This window comes from Pelodiscus sinensis, chromosome 1, assembly GCF_049634645.1.
Source record: "Pelodiscus sinensis isolate JC-2024 chromosome 1, ASM4963464v1, whole genome shotgun sequence".
Lineage (NCBI taxonomy): Eukaryota > Metazoa > Chordata > Testudines > Trionychidae > Pelodiscus > Pelodiscus sinensis.
The window spans coordinates 96,573,454-96,600,384 of NC_134711.1; the positions used below are offsets into that span (position 1 = coordinate 96,573,454).

A 26,931-nucleotide genomic window follows, 5' to 3' on the forward strand; every position below is an offset into this window, starting at 1 on the left:
TCACTGTTCACTTTCTCCAGACCATTTATAAATGTTCAATATAATTGGTCCCAGTACAGACCCCTATGGGACACCATTAGTTAACTCCCTTCTGAAAACTGACCATTTATCCATACCTCTTTCCAGTTATCAATCCATGAGAGGACCTTCCTTATCACATGACAGCTTATTTTGCTTAAGAGCCTTTGGTGAAATTTTCTTTGGATTTTGACAGAACTCTTTGAAATTATAATTCCCTGGCAGCATCATAAAACCGTTTAATGCCTTCAAATTGCTAGTAAAATTCTGCAGTTCTTTTCGGGGATAGCCTTCCTCCATATTGTTTTATATTCATTTTGTTGGCTTTAAAAATTTTTTTTTACTGTATTAGCTCTAGGTTAAGCATTCAAATACCTAAGTCTCAGAAGAGGAATTCTATTCAAGGAGAGCTTTGAGTTAATTGTCTGGAACTATTATTTGACACACAGACCAGTCTGGATGGTGCATTTTATCCTCAAAATATGTAATGGGAGTACCTTAAAGTGGCATTACCACTGTTTTCTTTTTGCACTCATTTCTACTGAGCCACATTTACTCCAATGTCACATGCTGAATTTACAATGCTAGCTGTTAGAAACTCCCTCCTTCCCCTATTTTTTTAAAACTTATACACAGACGGCCAAATTTGATACAGAAATTGGATGCAAGAGACAAGATACCTTGAAGTGCCTTTTTTTTTTTAAAGTGACTTTTCAGAGCAGGGTCATACTTAAAAATGAAATAATAAAAATATTAAAAAATAAAAGTACTGTAGTGGAGGAAGTCACTTGAAGTCTTTTCAGAAACAAAATGATGAATCGCAGACTAAGTACACAAATATCTTTTAAATTCAACATGCTTGTAATGTATTATCTGGAGATCAAAGGACTGTTTTCAGGTAAGGTTCTTGAAAGATACCAAGACATAGTGGCTAGAAAGATGTCCCAAAAATCGGGAGAGATGAAGTCTGCCATCTTTCTTCTCAGTGAAATGTGCTGCTTCGGGCGGGCGGGGTAAAGAGGAGAGAGAAGGTTTTTTGGCTGTGTAATTGGAGATTCAGAAAAAGCCAGAACCAGCACATCAAGAAGATTTAGGGTCTTCAAGCAAGGCAGAGCAAAGTAAGGTAACAAGCAAGCACTACTCAAGCACTACGATGGGCATCTGAAATAACTTGAAGCCAGATAACAAGGTAACCCTTCATATAGCTAAATTTCCATCACTTAAATTAGTTGCAATTGATGAAGTTATGGAGGAAGTATTCAAGAACCACAGAAACACTGGTTCACACACACAAAAAAAAAAAGACACTGAAAACCTTCATAAAGACTGTGGAAAACAGTTTATGTAAACACACACAGCTCCAAATTGTAAGCTATGATAGCCACCTTTGACAAAGGGCAGAGAGGAGGAGACTAAGAGTGCATCTAGACTGCAGGTTTTTGTTTGTTTTTTTTAAACAGCCGTTTTTCTGAAAAAACTTCACTTACATCCACACTGCTATTGTGTTTTCAAAAGAAAAATCAAAACAGCACCAGGGTTTTTCTGACATTGTAAACCTCATTTTACAAGGAAGAATGTCTTTTCCAAAAGAGCTCTTTCAGAAAAAGGCACGTGTGGACGTAGAAGAGGCATTTTTTTCCCAAAAGAAGAGGCCTCCAGGAAAAAGCACAGGTTCTGTCCATAGTAAATCAAAGCTTAAATGCTAGTTAGCATTCACACTGAATGGATACTATCTTTCAAAAAAGCAGATTGCAAAAGCACATTGAAAAAGCAGTGTGGATGCTCTTTCGGAAGAAGTTTTTTTGGAAGATTTCTTCCAAAAAACCTTTTGAAAGAAGCTTGCAGCCTAGATGTACCCTTAGCGAAAACACAAAGAATAGGGCAGTTTAAACAGGAAGAAAAAAATTAGTACTGTACTTTGGCTTTGCAGATTTATACTCTTCAGTGTCTGTATCTTCATCATCTGAGTACCAGTGATCTCCCCTTCCTCCTGCTAACAGGCCTCTTGCTGCCAGTAGTCCTGCTGCATTACCATAGCCTGTATACTTTAACAAGTTGTCAACTGCAGAGACAAGCAGATCAATTAATGAAGCTAGAATTTTAATTACAAATATTGTACTTTAAAACTTGTTCTAAAGCTGCATTACAAAGCCTAACTTTATGTAGTGACCAGTTGGTTCTATAAACTAACTGAAAAAGACAAGTGAGATTCTATATTTAATTTTGGTGTGGTAGGCCACTCTTTTGAGACTAAAGCAATAAAGATGACAAATTTAAGTTTGCTTGTATTGAATCATTTTGTCAGACAATTATAGGAGCTGAAAAGCTGTGAGAAGTCAAGAGTTAGAATACACAATTTCACAAGAAGATGGGTTCCAGTGATGCAAGCCAGGATTGGGACCTGGGACTTCCAAAATTGTAATTCTGGTTCTACACCCTGCCCTTTTGTGGCTTATTCAGTAAATGCCATTTTATCTCAGTTTCCTCATCTGTAGCACAAAGAGGATAAGCAGCTACCCAAAAGGAAATCCCAAGAGTTCAACCAATGTTGGGGAACTGCTTTTGAGAAAAAAAACAGGGGCTTTATTTGGTTTGATAAATTATGTAGGGTGGGATTTTCACTGTACAAACATCTGAAAGATTAGATGGCATAAAACATTTGTCACCAACCATTAAAAAAAGATTTTTTTAAAAAGAAAGTGGAATTAAGCCTACATCAGACTGATTTTTCTGTTTCTGCCATCAAGTTCTCATTTTGCTAGTAGCGCACAGACAGAATTTGTGAGGAAAAGTAACAGTTTCTAAGCTTTACCAACACAGCATCATTACTTGATATGTAGGCCACTTAGAAGTAGACAGCTTCCAAATCCTCTCTTGCATACCAAGCCAGGAGGGGTTAGGAGAACATCAAATACACTCTACTCATCCCTTCTTGGGAGCAGGCTCTATTGCTATGCAACAGGACAGTGATGTGCTCCAAATGCAGTCCACTGAGCCCTCATTCAAAATAAGGGTCACCAAAAGGTATGTTCTTAAGGGAGAATGAGGGTTTTTTTGGGGGGGAGGGTGGGGAGGGAGAGATTTGTGTGGTTTATTTTAAAGCCATGTATATTCTCTGGAGGGGGAAAAAAAACAAAGAAAACAACAGACTTCTATAGGGGCATAGGCCTAGATTCCCCCCTCCAAACAGCACTTCTAAGAATAGCCTTCCTTGAACACAGAATTACAGAAGTGTTTGTTCTTCTACCCTACAAAGGTAACACGCAAGCATGCTTATGCCCACATTTGGTTTTCAACAAGAAAACTATAAGAGCAGTTGCTAGCATTCTCTTAACAGAAATTGCAAAATGGTGGTTGTATCTGAATGTATACTCAGATGAAAAATTTACACCAGTACAGGAACCCTCTCCTTCCTCCCGATTTAAGCCCTTTTCACAATGGCATAGAAAGCCTGGAACATTCCCTCTGCACTGGGTGAATTCCAATCCAATTTGGTAGCAATCAAAAATAATTTATATATTAATATTTTGGGGCCTAATGGTAAGAAGAAAATTAATTCTCAGTCATTTCTGGTGTCCTGTTTTGCAGTTGCTCTGTATATGGAACTCCCACCGAAATGAAATAAACAACTTTGCTTGAAGTCAATGAGAGTATTGGGCATTGAACAGCTACAGCAAAAAGTTTATAGCTAAAACTACTTATAGCTCATGTCACTGACATTAGATTAGGGACCAAAGACTGAAAAACGCATACAAACTACATAAGCTTTTCCATCCAGCTTGAAACCAGTCAGCTGGGCGGTATAGAGAAGCTTGTCATTATCAATTCCATGATAAACAGAAAATTCTAGCCTCCTGGCTTTTAAACTGATAAATTTACCCAAAATTACATCTTAAATGTTATATTTTTTATATAAAGAGAAAAGCTCTTAGAACAAATTTTTACTGCAGTTTGCTGTGCTATAAACAGTGCTGTGGAAGTACAATTATACTTTAACATCATTATTGGATTGGTACTAGGTTTTTGTTAGATATCAAACTTTGAAAACCGCTTAAGAGTTGAAGACTTCATGAAGCATATTACTAAAAGGTAAAACAACAACTGTATAATTAAAGAAAGTTTAGATAATCAAGATACAGTAAAACTCCAGTGGTCCAGCATCCAATGGTCCAGCACTCCTGATGGTCCAGCACCATTGGAACCCAGAAGTGCTCTGGGCAGCCGGACAATTGGAGCTGCTCTGCCCCAGCTTCCCTGATTCAGCTGCTGCTGAAACGGACCAGTTGACTTGGGACAGAGCAGCTGGGGTGGCCCGCAGTGCCGAGGGGCGCATCCCCTCCACTCCACCCCAGACCCCTCATAGCCCCCCCCCCCGATAGTCCAGCATATCTGATAATCCGGCACCCCCTGGGTCCTAAAGATGCCGGATTATCGGAAGTTTACTGTATTTAATCACAATTTATTTCCGGTAAACTGTTTCATCTTTAGAATGCAAGATTTTTGAACCATGGGCTGTTGTCTTCCTATTTGTCTCTAACACCCACTACTTTTTTGGTAGTAAAAAAAACCCTAAAATCCTATTGGTCATGTAAGGCTCAAGTTCTTATTTGAACAGCAATTAGTCTAATTTTTCATTTTTTTAAAAAAAGTATTTGAAGAACACACTTCCACCGCAATAAAATTAACTAGATTAAAAGGTGTTAATTCCATTTGAAGAAAAAATAAAAGATATTTAATATTACACAGAAGCATGGTAGCTGTATGTGCTCCCAGGAAGCAGAAAGAACAATCAATAAGTTACAAGATCTGTGTTTAAGCTAGCTAATTTACAAAAGGGAAGGTAGGGGGAAATACGTAAAGAATTTCATTAATTTTATAACTACTGTTTAGACTGGCCAGATCCTCAAAACAAAGGTCAATTCTGTCAGGATACACCAATTAAGATCTTAACCTATTGGGCAGCAACTATATAAGATGTTGACGACAGAAAATGGAAGCCATTATCTAATATTTGACCGAAGATGAACAACATTAGGCATGATTTTAGTAGCAGCACAAACAGTACTTTTAACCTAATGGTTGTATCTGGAATTGGGAGGGTTACGGAAATATCTTCCTAAAGCCTTGCTGTAATTAGAATAAGAGGAAACAAAATTGATTTATACCTCTCTCCTTACAAAGGACAAAGAGGAATTCTGCTGCAATCTGCTTTACACCAAGGTCAACATGTGTCATAAGGCGCACAAGTTTATTTCTCACTGTTGTGCCAACTTCAGGACGATTTGATACATCTCTTAATGGAGGCAATACCTATTGTTACAAAAAGAAAAATGAATACACCACACATTACTGGCAGAAGTCACCAACTTGAAAAGAAGCTCTGACAACTTTTGATTTTTTGGAAAAAAACCATACAAAACAAGTTTAAATCCCACCAAGCAAAAGAGAAAGAGAGCAGGACTTTAACAGGGTTCAAAAAAGAGCTAGATGAATTCCTGGAGGTTGGGTCCATCAATGGCTGTTAGCAGGATAGATAGCACTTTGAAACTGCTGTTCAGGCTGGAAGGCTAACTTCTGTAGGGTGTGTAGACATACCAGAAGATATTTTATAGAATACTCCACTTAAATTTCCACACATGATCTGTCATACTCTTACCTCAAATATTCATCTTGGTGATATAGGCATGAAGTAAGGATCTTTGTTTTTAAGAGGTCATTTGGCCTTGCTTCTTACACCTTACTTGAAGTCTTCAAGTAAGATTTTCAACCAAACGTGTAACTTAATGGGTCTTCGTACTTCTAAATCACTGAGTTGGTACAACCAGCCCCTACTAGAATGCAAACTGAACAGGAAAGAGCGAGGGGGCGGGGGCAGAAGGAGGAGGAGAATGCCACCTATTCAGGGTGCCCAACACGTCCCATTAAAACTTTGATGTTTGGTTTGTTGACTGTTTGATTTGACATTTCTGGTGTCTGCTGCAAGCTTCAGCTTTAGTAGCGAATAACTCAAAAAAAGAGTCCATAGTCATTGATCTTGCTCTAGTTTATTACACTATGTACTGCTAACGAGGTGTGCAAGCATTATTCCCACTCTGACACTCACAAAGCATGCTCCACTCCTGTCAGAATCATAGGGTCGGAAGAGACCTCAGCATGTCATCGAGTCCAACCCTCTGCCCAAAGCTGAACCAACCTCAACTAATTCATCCCAGCCAAGGCTTTGTCAAGCCAGGACTTAAAAATCAGTTAGTACCAAGAACCATACTGCATGGCTGCGTCTAGACTGGCAAGTTTTTCCGCAAAAGCAACTGCTTTTGCTCAAAAGCTTGCCAGCTGTCTACACTGGCTGCTTGATTTTGCGCAAAAGCACTGACGTTCTACTGTCCGAAATCAGTGCTTCTTGCGCAAATGCTTTGACGTTCCCGTTCGGGCAAAAGCCCTTTTCCGGAAATGTATTTGGGCAAGAGGGCCAGTGTAGACAGCTAAAAACTTATGTGCAAAAAAGCCCCAATGGCGAAAATGGCAATCAGGGCTTTCTTTCGCAAAACCGCGTCTAGATTGGCATGGACGCTTTTCCGCAAAAAGTGCTTTTGCGCAAAAGCATCCGTGCCAATCTAGAAGCTCTTTCCCGCAAATGCTTTTAACGGAAAAGTTTTTCCATTAAAAGCATTTGCGGAAAATCATGCCAGTCTAGACGTAGCCATTGTGTGTCATCCCCTCAGTTCCTAATGCTCAGACTGCAAAAGGACTCTAAAAGCACTTTTGTTTATTATCAAGCCCAGTGTAAATAACTTATAGGGGAAGAGGGAGAGGGCAACCACCTTGTGCACCTCTCATTAATAAAGAAGGCTAACCTTATAAGCTTTCTCTGAATACAACTCTTACAGAGGACAAGATGGATTTATTTGGGATTTTGGTCCCTTTTGGGGGTTGGTTTTAGAACAGAGTCCTTCCACACCTGAACTAGTTCAGCATCTATGTTGCTTCTGCGAAAGGGCTGCTAACCCCAACCCTGAGCCTTATCTCTTGGAGATCAGAGGATCTTGTCCAGCAGGACAGGATGGTAGGGAGAGCCAGAGAGAAAGAAGGCAGGTGTCAGTAGCATGACCTGCACACCATGGAACAACCCAAAGGGCACTTCTATGATTCATCCCATCACAGTGGCATTTTCAGATCTCAGTTCTTCACTTCACAACCTCAGTAGCACACTTTTAATGTAGTTTGTTTGTATTAAACAGAATAGGTTCTTAGGGGAATGACTGTCAAACAAATGAATATGGATTCAGGTGGAGAACATGGAGTAAGTGTAGATTTATATGAAACCCGGTCTTTTACTTCAAAGAAAAGTCCTAAACAAATAAAAGATGCAGAGAACATATGTAGTCGTATATGGCTAGACTATGATTTGAGGCACAGCTTAAATTTGGAAGCTGCATCAACCTTGGAGTAGCCACAAGGGACACTGCAATTTAGTGATGCTGCTGGGACTCAGTTTCTATCCTGCTTCCTCTTTGCTTGGTAAGGGGGCATTTTGAAAGTTTTTCCACTGCACTTCAGCAGATAGTTAAAACTACAGAAGTTATGAAAATGTCTATTTTTTTAAACCTGGGATAAAATTCACCCTATGCAGAAGGCTAGCATGGGACTCATGCTCTACCTGAAAGCTATTTTAAGGGCTTAAATGATGCACAGCAGTTAAGCTCCAATGCCATGGATTATTTTCTGCTGAAGTATTGTAATTTATGACTAAAGTTCAATTGATGGTACAAAAATACTGATGGATTGACTAGCTTCCATAAGGCTGTAGGGCTATTAGTGATGAGGAGGATTTGCAGAAGTGACTAACAGATTTAGTTGCTAGAGTCCCCTTAGGCTCTTTTGAAAAAAAAAATCCTACCACCTCATACTACCGCCTCAGTCCCTGTTCTAATGTTGCTGAATTGAGGCTCTGTGGCATAAGCCATAGAAGTTGGGCCCAGGCAATTCAAGTGGATTTTCTTGCAATTGAAACAATTTGTTCAGTGTCCCCTCTGTATATTTTAATCATTACAGAAGTGTCATGAGGTTACATCCCAATGCTTACATTTTGTATTTTTAATCTGAAGAATTTAAAGTTAAGAATTTCAGTCTGTTCAATATTTTATTGTTGGATCTGGATTTTCATTTGCTGATACAGGTTGAACCTCTCTAGTCTGGCATGCTCTGGTCCAGCAACATCCTTGGTCTGATATGATTTTAGTTACCCACTGTTCATGGATGTGGCCATTTCCTGTGGTCCCATAAAGTTTGTTTACAGGCACCAGTCCGGGCACTCAGCATTCTGTACTGTTATTTAGCTCTAATTTACCCCTAAAGGTCTAACAGCCCAGTAAGCAGTGGAAGTGTTGGTAATGCTGCTAGACAATATTGACCTCCCATGGCCCAGAAACTTCTCCCATTCAGCACCAGTCAGGTTCCAAGGGTGCAGGATTAGAGAGATTCAACCTATGCAATGATTTAAGTCATTATCATGCATTTGTAGAATGACAATGTTTATTTCCTTCACAGTACTTTGAAATAAAATTATGACATTACATTGAAAACACTAACGTAGATCAATATTTTTGTCATTGAGCTGAGAGAAGGCAACAGTTGCTTATGGATATAGACAATTAATGAAATTTTAATACATGTTGCTTTATATTCACGCATCAACTTTCTCTGTGCCTGAAAGATTTTGTTGCATGTTTTATTTTCAGACATATCTGAATCTTACCTGGGCTTTGATAAACTTCCTGATGTTCCGATGAGCTCGGCAACATTCCGTGAGTAAACTGAGAACTGGAGTCAGACCCTCTCTGTAGCTGCTTCCCTGAAATGGAATTTAAAAAAAATCCCGCAAGCATTGGCTTAGTTACAAGCATCAGACAAGATTATATTTTATATATTCCATGCATACATGTGTTTTGCTTGAAACTTTAGAATAATATGGCTAATTTAGTACACAGACAAGTGGAAAAGAATAATTCTCATTTTTGTAGTGAAATTAAGATTTTTTCCCCCCCCTTCTCAATAAAAAAACCTCTTAATGTCAACAACATAACTGTTAGGAGTGACAATATATCTATTAAAATCTTTTCATTCAGAAGTTTAGAACAATTTTATGTAAAATTTCCCTCTAACTTTGAAACTTTCTGTGCAAAGATTTAGCATGAACACACATTACTATGCACAATTTGAAAAATTAAGAACACACTACCAAAATTCTTCCAGAAATCCATAATTTCTGATGTGCTATTCAGTATTTCAAAAAGGGACTGTTCCATAAGCTAATTTTAATCTAAAAATTTGCAATTTAAGACAACCTAGCTCCCTTGGATGTCAAATATTTTCAACTGCTTTTTATCTGAACATTATATATAACGTACAATTTAATGGCGTTTCAGCCTTCATTTTCTTTGTGTTGTGGGTTCAACACACATTTTATTCAGCATTTAGGCTTAATCCAAAACCCAACTGGTACTGGCGCAGAACTTTCAAGCATACGTTTAAATTATTTGTTGCACTCTGACCTGAACAAGTTTTGCTGATCTTGCTTTTCTAACCATAGATGGTATTCTCCTCAATGATAACAGAAATACAGTTTTGTCAGTAAAATACAACATCTCAGCCACAAGAACCAAAAAGGTTCCCATCCACATTTGTTACTTTTTATAACCTCAACAATGTTTTCAACTTTACTGTATTTAAAGGAAACAGAGTCAACATCACATTAAAAATTGGTTGGCAGTCAGGCTGGTTTTATCATCTGTAAATAAATTCTGATTAAGTAGGATACTCTCTCCTTCGCTTTGCTTTTCCTTGTTATTTTATTAGTTGTGTTAGGAGATACATGTTTTACTTTTATACACCACATGCCTGTTGACATGTTTCATAAATTTATGAATAATTCTATATTAATATAGTTCTCACAAACTTTTCAGCTTCAGAATGGGTCTGATCTGAAAGTTTGCTGAATTACATATCAATCCTACCTCTTAAAAATGTACAGTTCTGCAGGAGGAGGCGGCAGCTATATGGATCTGGAGTTATGGTTCAAGCTCATGTCTACCTTTACAAGAAGGCATTCTTTTTGTGCCATGTCACCCTTACCTTGTCTATTCTTTTCTCCATGAAATCCAGCAACACTTGAATGGCATCCATATTCATACCATTATATTTTAAAACAGTTTCTTCTTGAGTTGATGGACTAATGAGGACATCCAAACAAGAAACCGGAATATTGCTCAAAAGGTTGACTGCATTACTGAAAGAAATTTTTAGAAAGCCTGTTACTCTCAGTCAACTAACCTTCTTTAAACAAAACATGGACGAGATTAAAAACAATTAAAAAAATACATTCAAATAATACTTTCTCCACAAAATATGGTACACAATCAGTATTGTGCATTCAATTAATATTCTGTATTTTATCTAGTTAGTGCTCTAGTGATAATTAAATGCTGTACCAAACCACAGGTAATTTTAACAGTGACTGAAAAGTATGCCATTATCAATACTACTTATGTGCTTAAAAAAAGCTAGTGTAAATAATCAAGAGTGAAAAGCCGTATACTAGCTATGCACAGTGTACACAGCTACAGTTTAAGATGCTTCTTCATTCTCAATTCTCTATTCTTGCAAAGAACACATGTTGTGTTACTAAAGGAGGAGAGGTCAATATAGCTGCTTTTCATTACTTGCTGATCTTAGTTGAATCAGCCAGAAGTAAAGTATACGCATAACTATAAGAATTGGATGTTTGTTCCATAAATTGATGCTGCATGAAATAGGAGGATCTCACAAATCGGTTTTGTAGGAATGAGGGGGGAAAAAAAAAAAAAAAAAAAATCACAAAATGTCTCTTGAAATATATAAGTTTTAATTTTCCAATGCTTAAGTGTTATAAAACCACCAGAATATTTGAATAAAAATGTTTTGATCCCCCTTGAAAAGGAGGGGAAAAAGTCATAAATGCGGTTCATACATCTTCATATGTTAGCACCTGGACTTGCCTCCTCAAGTACGGCAGACATTTAAGGCTCTCAAAAACACAAAATCAAAAACTAAAGTTCAGAGACATCAAGTACTGGATTTTTTTAAAATGAGTTTTAGAATTTCCAAAACAGTAAGTGTCTGACAACCCTTATGCATTGTCAGAATCAAAGGGGAAACCGTGTTTAAGTTAGAGTAGTTCTGTAGTACCTATTTTTGTTAATCTCTAAGATGCCACTGGACAACTTATTTTCATTCAGAGGAGTAACTCAATACACAAATAGCCCCATTGACTTTAAGCTGACCACTCATGGTTGAAGGTAATATTCAATACAAGTGAATTGGATCAGGTCTTGATTTTTCAAACCATACGTAAGCCAGTTAATAGGAACTAATATTTATTTAATTCAAGGTAACTAGATCACAGGATCCTTTTTTAAAATGGAAAAACATGTTAGCATTTGACTAAGAAGTCCTGTGTTATGGTCTAGTTTGTTTTCAGAGAGCCTTATTCTGCTCTTCTGAAAGGACAAAAGTTAAATTGGATTTATAAACTTCCCTCAGATTGATACAGCCGCTCCCCGAGTTGCGAACAGTCGAGTTACAACCGTTCGTACTTACGACCAAAGCTCCCATGGGGCGGACGTAAAAGGCGGTCCCCGAGTTACGAACATGACCCGCGCTTATGAACAGTGCGGTCGCGTGTAATTCAATGGGGTCCGAGTTACGAACAGTTGAAGTTATGGACCAAGTGTTGCTCCGTAACTTGTTCGTAACTCGGAGAGTGGCTGTATATGGATAGTTGCTGAAAGAGAGGCACCCCCTCTATATCACTAAAGGTAAGTCTAGACTACACGCTTCTTTTGAAAGAAGCTTCTTTGAAAGAATCTTTCAAAAAAGCTTTTTTCTAAAGAGATAGTCTAGACAAAGACAACTTTTTCAAAAAAGTGATCTGCAATCTGGATGCTCTCTTTTGAAAAAGCCCTGTTTGCGGTTAAGAACGCTTTTTTTCGATAGAGCTCTTAAAAAAAAAAAAAAAAAAGACTTCTTCCTCGTAAAATGAGGTTTACCGCTGTTGAAAAAATCCGCTGTGTTCTTTCGATTTAATTTTGAAAGAACATGGCGGCAGTCTAGACACAAGTGAAGTTTTCGAAAAAAGGCCACTTTTTTCAGAAAAACCCCTGTAGTCTAGACATTGCTAAATGGTGGTTAATCAGCAGTCAGGCTGTTAACAGATTAATCTGAAAAAAAAAAAAAAAAACAAAAAACACTCCACACCCCCCCCCCCCCCCCCACACCCACCCACCCCCCACAACAACCCTGGTTTCTTACTTTTTATTCTTCGAGATGTGTTGCTCATGTCCATTTTATGTAGGTGTGCGCGCTCTGAGTTCAGGACAGCCCTGCCAAAGCCTGTATCCATCTAGCTTGATGAGCCAGTGCGGAATGATTGGTGAAGTTGTGGATAGAAGACCACGTGGCCACCCTACAAATGTCCAGGATAGGGACCCGAGCTACAAAGGCCATAGAGGAGGCCTGAGCCCTAGTGGAGTAGGCTGTGAGGAGAGGCAGTGGCACCCTGGCCAACTTGTAGTATTCATTAATACAGGAAGCGATCCATTAAGAGATCTTCTATATGGAAACTGGTTGCCTTTTCAACGGTTCCGCTATTGCTACAAACAGCTGAGGGGACTTGCAGAAAGACCTTGTCCTATCTCAATAAAATGCCAAAGCTCTCCTGACATCTAGCGTGTGAAGCTATTTTTCTTTGCCCGAAGCATGGGACTTAGGGTAAAATACTGGGAGGAAAAGGTCTTGGGAGACATGAAAATGAGACACCACTTTGATGTGAAAGCCACCAGGGAAGATACCTTTCAGAAAAGGTGCAGTAATGAACATCACTAGGGGCTCAAAGGGGGGCCCCCCATGAGTTTGGTCAGGACCAGATTGAGGTTCAACTGAGGTACAGGTTGATGCACATGTGGGTAGAGCCTATCCAAGTCCTTCAGGAACCAGCCCAGTTGGAAGGCTAAAATGGCTGCTAAGTGCAACTTAAACATCAATGAGAAGGGTGGCCCCTGAACCCTAAGGTCCAGAAGGTAGTCCAGAACCAGTGGGACCTGAGCACCCTTTGGTAAAACCCCTCTGTGGGTGGCCCAAATGGAGAAGTGTTTCCCCTTAGCTAGATAGGTGGCCCTAGTAGAGGGCCTTCCTACTTCCCAACTGGTCTTTCTGCAGCCACTCTGAGCATTGCAGTTCCGCTGCTGTCAGACATGCAGCTTCCAGGTCATTAAGTGCAGGGACCACAGGTTCGGGTGGTGAAGCCTGCCAAAGTCCTGTGTTATCACATCCGGGTCCAATAGGAGGGCTATCAGCCTTTCACAGGAAAGGCTCAAAAGGGATGGTGAACCAGTGCTGCCTGGGCCACGCTGGTGCAATGAGTATCAGAGATGCCCTGAACTCCTGCACCCGTAGGAGCACTTTGTGTACCAATGGGAAGGGTGGGAACGTGTAAAGCAGCCCCTGGAGCTAGAGGTGATGAGTGCATCTCCTGGAGACCCTCAACCCAGAGCCATGAAGGAACAGAACCTGGGGTGCTTCCTGTTCTGGTGGGTCACAAATAGGTCCAGGAGAGGGAACCCCCACCTGTGGAAAATTTGGAAGGCTACATCTCCTCTGAGAGACTATTCACATCCAGAGAAAGACCCGCTCAACTCGTCTGCCAGAGTGTTCGAGACCCCAGAAAGTTGGTGGCAATTAGGTGGCTACCCTCCCTGATGCACAGATCCCAGAGCTAGAGGGCTTCCTGATACAGAGGAGGGGAACGGGTTAGGGCCCATCCTGCCTGTTTATGTATGAGATCACCAAGGTGTTGTCGAATAGAATCAGACCTGTCCCTCCCCTGAGCCTGGGGAGAAAAGCTTGACACTGATGTGGAGGGAGAGGTCTTCCCGTAACCACATACTGTGTGTCCTCATGTCACCGAGGTGAGCTCCCCAACCCATGTCGGACACGTCCATCACCAACCAAAGGGTCATGAGGGGCCTAGAGAATGGTACTCAGGCGCAGACCACCCACCCCCTCCTGGGTCCACCAATCCAGAGAGTGGAGGATTTCAGAGGGAACAATCACCACTCTGTCCCAAGAGTTTAAGGGATGGGTTGTGAGCCTGTGCCAGCTGGATGCATGCGGAGTCCAGCATGCTGGATCGCATAAGTGCAGGCAGCCATGAGATCCAGCAGGCACATACAGTTCCCTCTCTCATTTAGGGCGCAGCTTGATGCCTTTACAGATCTTACAGGCCTCAGACAGATGAGCTTCGCCGAGGCACTGAGGCAGGCTCTGTTGGGGTCACCACAGGGCATAGGCTTCTGGCACTTCTTGCAGGGCTTGAAGCCTTGTAGCCTGGACATGCTCCGCCAAATGCACCAGGGACACAAAACAAGCCCTGTGCCTAAAACAGTGTGCAAAGTACTGCACTTAACTATCAACTGCTAGATAAAGAAACATGAACCTCGAAAACTTTGATGATTAAACAAACAACTAAGATGAACTTTTAAGAGGCGCTTGCAGAGCAAGAGCAAGACACCTTCCAACAACTGTCGCGAGCAGTAAGAAGGACCTAGTGGGTCTAGGGCCAGCAGGGGTATATATTAGCTGATATATCACCACCACTCCAGGGAGCTCCCCTGCTGGCCTGATGGGTACTGCTAAGGAAAAATATTCCAACGTGTGCGTGCAGCGTGCACACACCTATGTGGATGGACATGAGCAATCACTCGAAGAAGAATACTGTAGAACACATTTCAGGTTGTCCATATAGACCAGGATGAACAATAATTGTTAATGGGGGCCCACGCCAAGATTTTGGAAAGTCATTAAGGGCCACACTTCTATTAAGGGGGTCAGGGATGGTCGCTGGGTAAAGAAGGGAGCTTGGGGTAGGGAACTGGGATGCAAGAAAGTGTGTGGGGTCTGAAAGGGAGTTTAGGGGAAGAAGGGGGCTGTGATCTGAGGCAGGGGCTTGGGGTGCCAGGTCCAGGAGTGTGTAAGGGTGCCAGAGAGGATTTTAGCCTGGGGGAGGGGCTCTAGCAGGGGGTGCAGGGTCTGGGAGGGAGTAGTGACATGAATGAAGGGGGTGCAGAGGGTTTGTGTGGTGACCTGGAGCAGGAGAAACGGGGTGCAGGAGACAGTTCTGGCGGGGCGGGGGGGGGGAAGGATGTCGAAGGAGGTGCAGGGTCTTGGAGGGAGTTGTGACCTGAGAAGGGGTACAGAGAGTTTTGGTGGTGGCCTGGGGCAGGTAGTTGGGGGAAAAAGGCTAGGGTGCCAGAGGCAGGCTTTGGTTGGGAGGCACTTACCTAAGCAGCTCCCAGCCAGCAGCCCTGTAGGAACCAGAGACAGGCTCTCTGCTGATATCTGAGTCAGCTGGCTGCTCCACATGGAGTCTGCTCTGGGCATAAAGAGGTGGAGGGAGGGAGGCTTCACATGCTGACCCTGGCCTCAGCAAAATTTCTCAGCCCTTATTGGCCAGAAACTGGCCAATGAAAGCTGAGAGATTTTTGCTGGGGGCTGCGAGCAGTATGCAAAGTCTCTCTCCCCTTCTTCCCCAGCAGTCCAGAACAGAAAGCAGCTCTCTGCCTAAGGGTTCCGGTGAGGTGGCTGTGGGCTGGGTGCAGTGGCTTGGCGGGATTAATCTGGCTTGCTGGCTGCCTGTTGCTCACCCAATATAGACTCTGAAATGGCATCTTTGCAGTATAGACGTACCCAAACACCACAACCATCGTAGTGAGTCCAAGTCTGTAGACCCAGACTTGGACTCAACAGGTTCCCTCTAGGGATGTAGTTGACTAGTCACTATCTGATAAGCTTATGCTTATCCAATAATCTCGTAGTGACTCGACTAGTTGCTTTCCTTCCCTTTACTGCCTGGGGGTGCAGAGCCAGCTTAAAGGCCAATCCCTCCCCCGCATCACCATCTGTGCTGGGGGCATGGGAAGCAGAGGCACAGTGGGGAAACAGAATGAGTGGGGACTGAAGCCGGCTGAAGCACTGCAGTGGGAACATGGCAGCAAGGGGGGGGGGGGGGCGGGAGGAGAAGAAGAGCTGGTGCCGAGGGAGCCATCTTAAAAAGCTGGTTCCCACCAGCACCATCTCTGGGGTGCCGCCAGCAGTCCCTGCTGCCTCTATCAGAGGCAGGAGGGGGAAAAGGGGAGATAGGGGAGCTGTTGCCAAGCAGCCTTTGTCAGCATGAGCCAGAACTGAGCAATCCTGGCTCACGCAGACATTGCGCCTCTGTATTTTCAATGTATTAAGAGCCCAAGCTACAGTGTGGGTGGCTCCCAGAGCTCCCTCCACTGTGGCACTCCAGAGCAGTCCTATCGACCAATTGTTTAGTTGACACAAATTGTATCAACTATACAATTAGCTCGGTAAGACCCATTTAACATCCTGAGCTCCCACTGAAGTGCTTGAGATAATAGCTGCAGAAGTTGCTGCTCAGGCTGGAGCTCAGGCTGGAGCTCAGGCTGGAGCTCAGGCTCTGACACATAGGAAAAGAATGAGTTTAAGAGCTTGAGCAGGAATGTCTACCTGAATATTTGTAGTGTTGTACCACAAGCCAGAGTCTGGGCTGAGACTCACTGCCAAGGATTTTTTTTTGGTAGTGTAGATGCACCCATATAGGCTTTTCAAGAATAATATTTGTAATGAGCAAGTAGTGACTGATCTTAGTCTCAGACTCCTCAAAGTTTTCAGAAGTCTTTCTATTTGAAGTTGCATTTAAAAAAAAAGTCTAGCTAGGCGTTACTGCCGCTCCTTCCCCCCACCCCCCATATCTTGCAATTTGGTTCTAATGCAAAATTAATTTAATACAGGGATAGGGTACCTCAGGCCTGGGGGCTTGAATGTGACCCTGGCTTGCTTGGATCTAGTCCCCAAGGCTCAAGGCCTCCCCCCCGCCCAGCATTGGAGCATACAATCTACTAGGCTGGGCGCCCCTAAACTCTGGTGTGAGAGGAGGTGAGGAGTGTCTTCATCCTCCTCAGCCAGGGGCCAAGCCCGTGAGGGTTTTTTTGCACTTCACTTGTGTGCAACCTCCGACTGATTTCTCTCTGGGTCAATGGCCTCTGGCCCAAAAAAGGTTCCCAGACCTAGTCTAAGACTTTCAAATAATCAGAGAATATTGGGGTGAATTTACACTAGAAACTAATTTTGTTGCAGCCACAGTAGATGCAGTGTCCTTTTACCCACAGTATTAGCTCTCTAAAACAACTATCAACAAATTTCAACTGTCTTTGCTTGATGTTTTAAAGGAAAGGAATACAATCTAAAAGTATCCAGTTTGACAATTCATACAGTAATAAAACAATTCTATTCAACAAATATTTGGTGGCTTCAGCCTTTTCAAAGAAACAACCCTTTTTACTCGTTTCTTATTAAACAACTGAGTTCCCAAACACCTACAAAATTAATTTTCTGGATCACTGTGCCTAAGCTATTCTTTTCAATAAATGAAGCCCAGCTTTCTGATCTTTGTCACTTCACTGACAGTTTTATTTGTGGTAGAGGAGTGTATGAATTCTCTAGCTACCAGGAACTCAGTGACTGCACAGATCTGCACAATAGCGTTTGCATTCCTACTCCAGGGGGTAGAAATACTGCGTATATTACTCGCCCCTTTCTACTTCCTAGAGATCATTAATCACTGGGACATGACGTCCACCCACTCATACTCCCAGCCCCCTCCTGATATGCAAATTCAAAAGCCAGGACTGTTTAGCACAGCTGAATGCCTTGATTAAAACCTTGTTAAGAGGGCAAAAATGGCACTTGCTCTACTATTTGGTGCATTAAGTGGCTCATATTCAAGTGTTAAGACATGACAATCACATTAATAGTATCTGTATTTTTTTCCCCCGCTAAGCTAGTTAAGGTATTTCCTATGGAAAAACTTGCAATTACTGAAGTCAAACTGATTAGCACTCATGATGAGGAAGCTAACCAAGCCATAGTTCAGGGCATGCATTCAGCATTTGGTGTCAGTATAAAATAAATCCTCAAGTTTATTTTGAGCCCAAAGTTTCATACAAGGGCTCCTTAGGTATTAAAGTTTGAATCTTACACACCTATAATAGGTACCTAAGTCTCCAAATGTGGGATTTATACATCCTTTAAAAAAAAAACCACACACTTTCTAAAAGTGGGAGTTAGCTGAAAGTGTGGTTTATACGGTGAAGAGTGATAAAGTTTGTGCTTCAAAAAGGCTGCACAAAGTTTGCCCAGTTTTCAAGGGAAGAGATACTTTTTGGAACTGTCAGCTCTGCGGAAGCCATCCGAAATCTGGATTCTGAAAGGCAAGCTCCGTTCTGTCTGTTTTGTGCCTCATGTCCAGCAATAAAGATTCTATAACTTTAGTCAATTGTAGTGGAGTTCTGTTGCTGAAACAAACCTGAAAATAATCCAGTTCATTCTTTTTATGGCTGAACAGTACTACCAGAAGTTAGAGGAGTAAAAATACAGAATTAACTGAAACAGATTTGGAAAGTAACATTTGTGTTTACTTACAGCTATACCTATAGGGGATCAATGTGGCATTCAACCCCCCCTTGAGGCTTATGAGGTAAATCCCCCAGGCCTAAAGCTACCCCAACTTCAAAACTGCCTTATTCATATGCACTAAGTTATTACATAAACATTTAAGTTAGGAAATACCACATTCATGGTTGCTTATGAAGTCTTAATTTTGCCCCCTTGGCTTCCAGTCTGTATACTAAATGAGATCCTATTGGGTGGGGGGAAAAAGGCAGCATGTAACTTTATAATTTGGGGACTGCTGATCCACGGGGGGGGGGGGGGGGCGGAATCAATCTGGCAGGGGATAGCAAGAGCTGGAGTGCCAGCATGGGCTCCATAATACAGGGGAGGAATGGAAGAGCCCTGAGCCCTAAGAGCCAGATCCAGGCAAGCCGGGGACCACCTGTAGCCCTTGGGCCTTAGGTACCCCATCCCTGCTATAATTAAAGACTACCACAATGCGTATGTACAATGGGACAGAACTGAGGTGCTGCAGGGCAGTCTTAAGGGGGCTATTTCCAGATTTTCTAGTGCCTGACTTTGTAATCTAAATAATGTTCTAACATTTTGTATGAAACTTGTTAGGTTGTGGGTTTTTTTGTTTGCTTGTTTGTTTTTAAAGACAAATGCTGTTATATACAGCTATAAACAAATCACCCCTCTTCACATCATGCATAATCAGTAGGATTTGAACAGTTCAGTACTACAGCACAACCTACTATTGCTTGAGCTACAGGATTAACTACATTAACTGGAAGCAGTAGAAGGCTGTTTTCCCCAGAGAGATGGGGATAAGCTACTGCAGCCACATTCTCGGTCCAGGAGGTGATCAGGGCACAGAACCTGGAAAGCGGAGGAGCTTGGAAAGCGGAGGAGCTCCTGCCCTGCTGTAGTGGCCTATACTCCCCTAAGCCATGTACCAGATCTAGCCAACAGCATGCATTAAAACCGACAAAGGCAGATGTGAACAAATCTCACTAATTCTCTGCTCACTCATGGCTGAGTGTCTATTTCAGATTCAATTTTAAGTTAAGTGCATCATAGATCCAGACTAACAGGCTGGGACTAAAGTACATCACATTGTACCTATCCATTTACAACAAAGCAAGACAGCAACAGTCCCAGATGGCTATGCTGAGAGGGGATACAGGTAGATTGGTCCTAGACTCTTGTGTGCAGGAAACAGAGCATTCCAAAAACAGGGTTTCTAGTTTTACCAGACGAGATCAGACACAAGCTACCCCTAACAAAGCACTAGTCTTAATGCAAAGACATCTCTTCAAATATCTCTCTCCAATAGTATGACCTAATAAATGTGTTTGTCTCCAAGGTGCCATAGGACTGCTTGTTGTTTTTACAGCTACATACCAACATGGCTGCCCCCTGAGACTTGCCTCCAGTAGTAGCATCTCCCAAAAACAATCCACTAATTCATTCTCGCTCACTCACACGCACACTTACACTTAAGAGGAAGGTGAGAACAAAAGTCAAAGGAAGACTACTACCCGTTAGTGCACATTCAACACTATCTTTAACAACATGGTACTTAGGCATTCATTGCAGAGGTGTCTTGAATAATCCCAGACTAATCTGCACTGACTGAGGTGTGGCTCTGATGCAGGATCTAGATTTCCACTGATCCCGTGGCTTTTGGTAGCTTTCAAACTTAGTGATAGCTTTAAGGTGGTGGAACCTATAGCATTCTTCTAAGAACTGTTAAGTTAAAGCAATGTCTCCAGAAGATTTTTGTAGCTAGAATTATGGCTTTTTCAAGTTGAAATAGGCAACACTAGTGTTGCCTGTCAGACAACTTGGAGGCAGTATTTGTAGCTGCTTGGGCTCATGTGTCTGTAGATGCCTATTACATGGAGGAAGACCAATATAAAATACCCCAAATAAAAAGCTAGAAATTCTAACTGCACAGAAGTGAGACTCTTACCAAAATAACTTGATTTTTTTTGTGCTTAACTTGCAGTCAACAATTCAAGGGAACTTGGTGAAAAAACAAACCATTTTATAAAATTCCTTATGGAGTCAAAAGCAAGATTCAAGGCAGCTGCAGACTCTTCAGGAAGATGACCTGATAACTAAGGCAGTTTAATGGCATTTATACATAAGTAATAGGACAGTGCATAGGTGCCTTAAGCTGAGAAGGCAATTTAGAATTTTAACCATTACAAACCCAGCCATATGCAGGAGCACAGATCCAAGAGCATGAATTTATTGTAATTGATTCACCCTCTGACAAGTTAGACTTTTACATATGTAAAATAGCACTAGCATCTTTAGAATACCAGTGCAGAAATGCTGGGCTAATGGTGACCTAGATCATCAGCTAAACAGTTCCAAACTAGTGGATCAATTTTGTAAAAGTTAGACAATATTTCTAACTGATTTGTGAGGACAGTTAAAGATAACTTCCAGGAGTGCTATAGCTAGAATTCCTGTAAATAATTATCAATATTTCCACAAGTACATATTTACATTTCAGTCTTACTTAAGATTATACAGTTTAGGGATTGGGGGGGGGGGGGAGGGAGGGGGTTGAGGGGACAATGGCCACTCACTCACTCTCAGTGGCTCTCAACCTTTCCAGACTACCGTCCTCCTTTCAGGAGTCTCATTTGTCTAGCATACCTCCCTCTCTCCCTGAAGTTTCACCTTTAAGTGCTTACTTACAAAATTAACACAAAAAATACAGAAGCATCACAGAACACAGTTACTGAAAACCATGTGTACTTTCTTATTTACCATATAATTAACAATTGGAATATTTATTTATTTATTTACATTTCAGCATCTCATATATAGAACAGTATAAACAACTATGACATTTTAGTTTGTACCAACTTTTCTATTGCTTTTTATGTAGCCTATCATAAAATCAGGCAAAATAAGCAGATAGGTTCATGTACCCCCGGAACATTTGTGCAATTGAGAACCACTGCTCTAACTAAAAAGTTAACCCTCAAACATATATTGTTTCTGTTAAATCAACCAACCTGTGCAATTCTTCTGTTTTGTCTTCAGTAGGGCCCATGGTTAATAAGCAGTGGCGAAGGATGGCAGCCATATAACGAAATTGATGAGATTCATTCTATATAAATATAAATTATGAAGATTTTTCATTTTGACGATTGTAAATGAGGGTTTCAGGTCACTAGAATAATAGAAATATTAGATCATATAATCTAGTTTTAAAGTATTTTCCATTTCCTACCAATAGAAGATTGCTCTTTCAGAGTCCAATCTGAATACTTGGTAGAGTCTAATTTTAGGTGAATCTATTCCCATTATTTGCTCTAGGAGATTTGGGATTGATACAAACTTTATGCACCTTAAAAAACCCAACCCCCCCCCCCTTCCCTCCCACAACAAAAAAAAAAAAAAAAAAAAAAAAGACAGGGCTCCCAAAGCCTTAGCTCTAAACCTAGACTCCCTATACAATGAGTGGAGATAGACAGGTGCCTCAGAATAGGACTCTCAAAAGCCAGTACATTGTAATGTTTCCCCTTGGGAAATATCATGCAGAGAATTAGTTGTAAGCCCTGCCCTCTTATGGAGTTTGGCCTTTCAGGGCATATCTATACTTACGTCTAGATCAGCACTACTGCAATAGATGCAATGGTGTAAATTTAGCAGGTCTGGTGAAGACCTGCTAAATCAATGGCAGAGCACTCTCTGGTAGACTCCTGTGCTTCAGGTCCCTGAGAAGAGTAAGGTAAGTTGGCGGGAAAGCATCTTCTATTGACATACAGTGTAGACAGTGCTGTAAGTCAACTTGAGTTATCCAATTCATGTAGCATAGCTTAGGTTGACTTACAGCTGTAGTGTAGACCAACTCTGTCTGATATGCCGGAGGAGAATGGGAGGGGAGGCATCTCCCTTTGCTTCGCTCTCTGCTGCCAACTTTCTCTTGGCACAGGAACATGCGCCATTTTTGCTAGAATCTGCACAGGGGAGTAGGAGAATATCCCTCATCCACGATTCAACTCCTTTATTAACCAGATAGGGAAATATTCTGATGTGAGGCTCCCTCAATCTCTGATGCTGAAATTGTTGTATTGCACATAAAGAGTGAAAGAATATTGGGCTAGCAAGAGAATGATAGTTTGAAACCGACTGGGAAGTGTGAGATCCAGGATCCAGTGACTAATTATAGACAGTGGAACAGATTCAGCAGGTGAAATAGAGGGATCATCTGATGTGGGCTCCCACTGGTTAGTGCATTCACCTGAGAAGTGGCAAATCCTTGCTGAATACTTAGTCTCTTCAGGTGGAAGGGGAACTTGAACCCATGGTCTCTTATATTTAGACCAATGGGCTAAAAGTTATGATGTTGAAGGTCCTCTTCCCCGCTGTTTCATGTAAAATATCATCTAGAAGGGGCAATCTGGGAGGCAAGCACTAAACATGCACAGCAGATCAGGCCCCATAGGCAGAGGAATACAAGCAAGGCCCAAATTACAACCAAACTCCTACCACTCATTTCCTTCCTTCAGTATTTTTAAGCATGTCTCAATTCCTCCTGCACTCAAAATTCTTTCCTTCTCTTTTCCCTTTGATCCTTTTCCTCTCCTTTATTTAACATGTCCATTCTTCTCATTGTTGCTCAACCCTACTGCTGGCCTATTTTTTAAGATGACCTTCCCCCACTCATCCCTCCAAAAAGAGGCCCAAACAGCAGCAACAAAGTCTATAAATTAAGAAGTGTGTCAATAAGCAACGTGATCGTTTAGTTGTACACACAGAGAAGGGGACAGATAACAGATATTTTCTTTGACTGTTAGTTTCTATTGGTACTGAAGGTTTCAAGTATTGTACAACACAATGGAGACCAATTTTCATTGGGCCGTAGGTACTACTGTAACAAATGTTGGACCACTACCGCAACCTCAGAGTCACCACTCAATATTAACTGTATTTTCCAACTGCTACTTTGAAATTCTCTTGACATTGAAAATTGCTATTTCGGATAGGAATTTTTCCAAATTGAATCTCATTTCCTGCTCATGGGAATAAACTCTTCAGATCTTTATATTTTTCCATCCTGCCTGATGGTAACATCTAATGCTGCGTCTCCAGCACACTTAATTAGTGTATTGTTTTCCAGATCATTACAAAGAATGAAACAGAACTCTGCTTCACAAGGATCCTTTGGGGAATGTTACAGTTTAGAACTACAGTTTAGAACTAGAGAAAACAGCTTTTACTCAAGTACTATTTGGCTTTGGAAACCTTTGGCAAATAAGTTACCATAAAAGCTTTATCTTGAAGCACAAAATAAAATCCCTAAGCTTGGAAGAGATCTAAACACTTGTACGATATAAAATAGAGTGACCCAATACAACAGGATTTCCCTTTTCCTTATTATGCTCCCTTAGCACAAACCGTTTTTCAGTTCAGACAGGCTTCTTTGGTTTGTCCAAAGGTAAAGTTCTGAGATGAAACTTCTGTGTTTCTAAAGATATTCCAACAACTGAAACTGTCCTAAATAAGGGAACACCCAGCTCTGATGTCTGAGTAACTGCTTTTCCAATGTAACTATGTGGTGGTTATGTTCTTGCAGACAAAAATAAGCCCAAATTAAAGAATTTCAGTTCAGACCTTACCTCACTGTGGACATTCCAACTGTCAAGTGTCACATTAAAGAGAGCTTTGAGTGCCTCAATGGCACAATCTGTTTCTTGCAGCGATAAAGGACATCCAACATGTTCTTCAGCAGCTTTGTACTTGTCTGTCCATCTTATGCTAAAAGAACTTTCCAAAGCTTGAGTCAAAACCTGCAACCCTTGTAGCTCATGATGCAACTGTGACCTAATATCTGTGTGCAGAAGTGACAGGAGGAAGAGAAGGCGCAAATCAAAACATTTAATGTCATCGACAAGGTGTTGGTCTTTGCATTTTCTCAGTAGATTGCAAAGCATAGCTGCAAGGTTCAGTTCCAAACTGAGCTTCTGTGCAAGGGCACTATTAAAAACTATGTTACAAAGGCATTTCAAAGCTTCCACTATAACAGGGAAATTGGACACATCCTCCAAAGAATCTTCTGTCATGTCCAGCTTTGCCAGCTTCATCAGGATCTGCATGTTTTCCTTAGTTGTCACAGGCACTAAAACCTTCTTATCTCTGGAGAGAATCCGAAGGGCTTCAAGACAGGCAACTTGACATGAAGTTTTTAGGTCTTTTTCAAGGATGTTTAAGATTCCTTCACACAGTTTCTGTGCACACATACAAAAAAACAAAACAACAAAAATGTTAATCGTGATTTTGAGTGTAAAGTCTTTTACTATTGTCAATCAAATAATAAAACTTCAGCCATTTTCTTCAAGGAACTTGATTTTGGTCTCATTTTATGTAGGTCATTAGTTTTTCAAAATACAAACTGCAACAAAAGCATTCAGAGAATATTATAGATTTTTCTTCTACATACAACCAAAATAAATGGACACAGATAGAGATGACAGCACATCTTCTAGTCACAGGCAAATGGCCAGTTTCACCAGTATCAAGGTTCTATACATAAATCCTATTGTCCCAGCAAGTTGCTGGTTACTTTTCTGTAGAGAGAGAGGGTCCTTTACATGACATTTTTAGTGGAGGAGCAGGGGGTGAGGGAGGAGAAGATGACACTGTTTTAAGTAGTCTTAAATATTTGGAATATAGTACATCTCTCCTACTAAGTAGTTCTTCATATGCATGTATATAGCTCCCTGATTTGAGATTTAATGACCCAGTGAGAGTCAAAGTTGAGGTAAATTCAACTGGTATTTATGGTCTGTAGACTAACAAACAAAAGAGAGCATATGAAAACTAGCAAGACAAGACACAATGAAAGGTAGACTTTGTAATTTAAGGTGATGAATATGCAGTCTAGCTAAGAGCCTCAATAATGCCTGCAAAACAGTCTCAGACCACTCTGATCAAGGGCATCATGATCAAAGGGTAGAATGATATACTTACATTACAGGCCACTAAATGTGCATTGCCGCTTAGAAAAATACAAGTGATCTAAGAATTTGAAGGTCAGAAAAATATTTCAGTTACAGGAAAGATTCTAAACACAGAGTTTAGGTTTATTCAGATTTACGACAATCAATCAAGATGGGGGAAGTCTCAGAGGGGTAGCCATGTTAGTCTGTAACTTAAAAACAAAAAAACAACCCCCCAAAAAAGTCCTGTAGCACCTTAGACTAACCAAAAATATGTATAGTATCATGATCTTTCGTGGGCACAACCTACCTCTTCAGATGACAAATGAGGAAAGACAGGATAGAAGAGACTGCATGATAGGTCAGGGCTTCATAAAGTTTTTATTGCACAAATTCAGGATAACATCACTCATGGTTAGCCGAGTCACAAGTCTAGTTATGAGACTCTTCCCAAGTAAGAGGCAATAAAAACTTCAGTGTATCCTATACCACCCTAGCTTTTGGTTTTTGCCATTTAAATCTCCCTCTGCTTCTTATCCCTTAAAGTGTGTTAGTTACTAGTGAAATAGTGTAATCATTAATTTGGTTAGTTCTCGGTGACATCCTCTGGTGCGGTATGAATCAGTTCACGATGAGAAAATATATGCCGTGTGTACACCTACACTTCTCACTTTCCTATGAATACTAATGTATTGCAACAGTTTCCTACTTTGGGAAAATGTCTCAGGAATTGGATTTGTCAAGCACTAAAATAAGTGTTCACAACTCAGACTGAGGCTAGGTCTAGACTGCATCCCTCTGCCGAAAGGGATGCAAATCAAGCACTTAGGAAGTGAAAATGAGGCCAGGATTAAAAAAAAATTAGGAGTACAGGAGCTGCCGAAAAAGCTCCCCACTGTCGGCAGAGCCGCAGCTACACTTTACTATCGACACAGCGACGGAACGTGAGTATGCAAATAAATCCTGGGATATTTAAATCCCGGGCTCATTTGCACTTCTGAAGTGCTTGATTGCATCCCTCTCTCGGCAGAGGGATGCAGTCTAGACAGCCTCAGAGCTAGAGATCAAAAGTTCCATAGTACAGTAAAACACCAATTGTCCCACATCCAGCGGTCTGGCACTTCTGATAGTCCGGCACCAACTGGAACCCGGAAGTGCTCCGGCCAGCCACACAATTCGAGCTGCTCTGCTCCCGGACTCCCCAAGTCCGCTGCTGCTGCTGAAACTGACCAGCGGCGGACTTGGGGAAGCCGGGGGCAGAGCAGCTGGAGTGCTGCTGGGTTGGTCCTGCGGCGCTGCTCAGGTGAGGGGTAGTGCCACAGGACCAACCCAGCAGCACCCCAGCTGCTCTGCCCCCGGATTCCCCAAGTCAGCCACTGCTGAAACTGACCAGTGG

At 41.5% G+C, this 26,931-nt stretch overlaps 1 protein-coding gene across 2 annotated transcripts in view; it reads right to left on the reverse strand.

Annotated features, from left to right (window-relative positions):
- The window catches only part of RIC8B (RIC8 guanine nucleotide exchange factor B), a 58,409-nt gene that overhangs the window by 8,580 nt on the left and 22,898 nt on the right, over positions 1-26,931 (reverse strand). For both annotated transcript variants that reach the window (XM_075938421.1, XM_075938417.1), the window contains 6 exons: positions 24,216-24,824; positions 21,606-21,700; positions 10,150-10,303; positions 8,774-8,869; positions 5,184-5,328; positions 1,936-2,080 (listed from right to left, as the gene is read on the reverse strand). In XM_075938421.1, the coding sequence (XP_075794536.1) occupies positions 1,936-2,080; positions 5,184-5,328; positions 8,774-8,869; positions 10,150-10,303; positions 21,606-21,700; positions 24,216-24,824 (1,244 nt within the window). The remainder of the gene's footprint in view (positions 1-1,935; positions 2,081-5,183; positions 5,329-8,773; positions 8,870-10,149; positions 10,304-21,605; positions 21,701-24,215; positions 24,825-26,931) is intronic.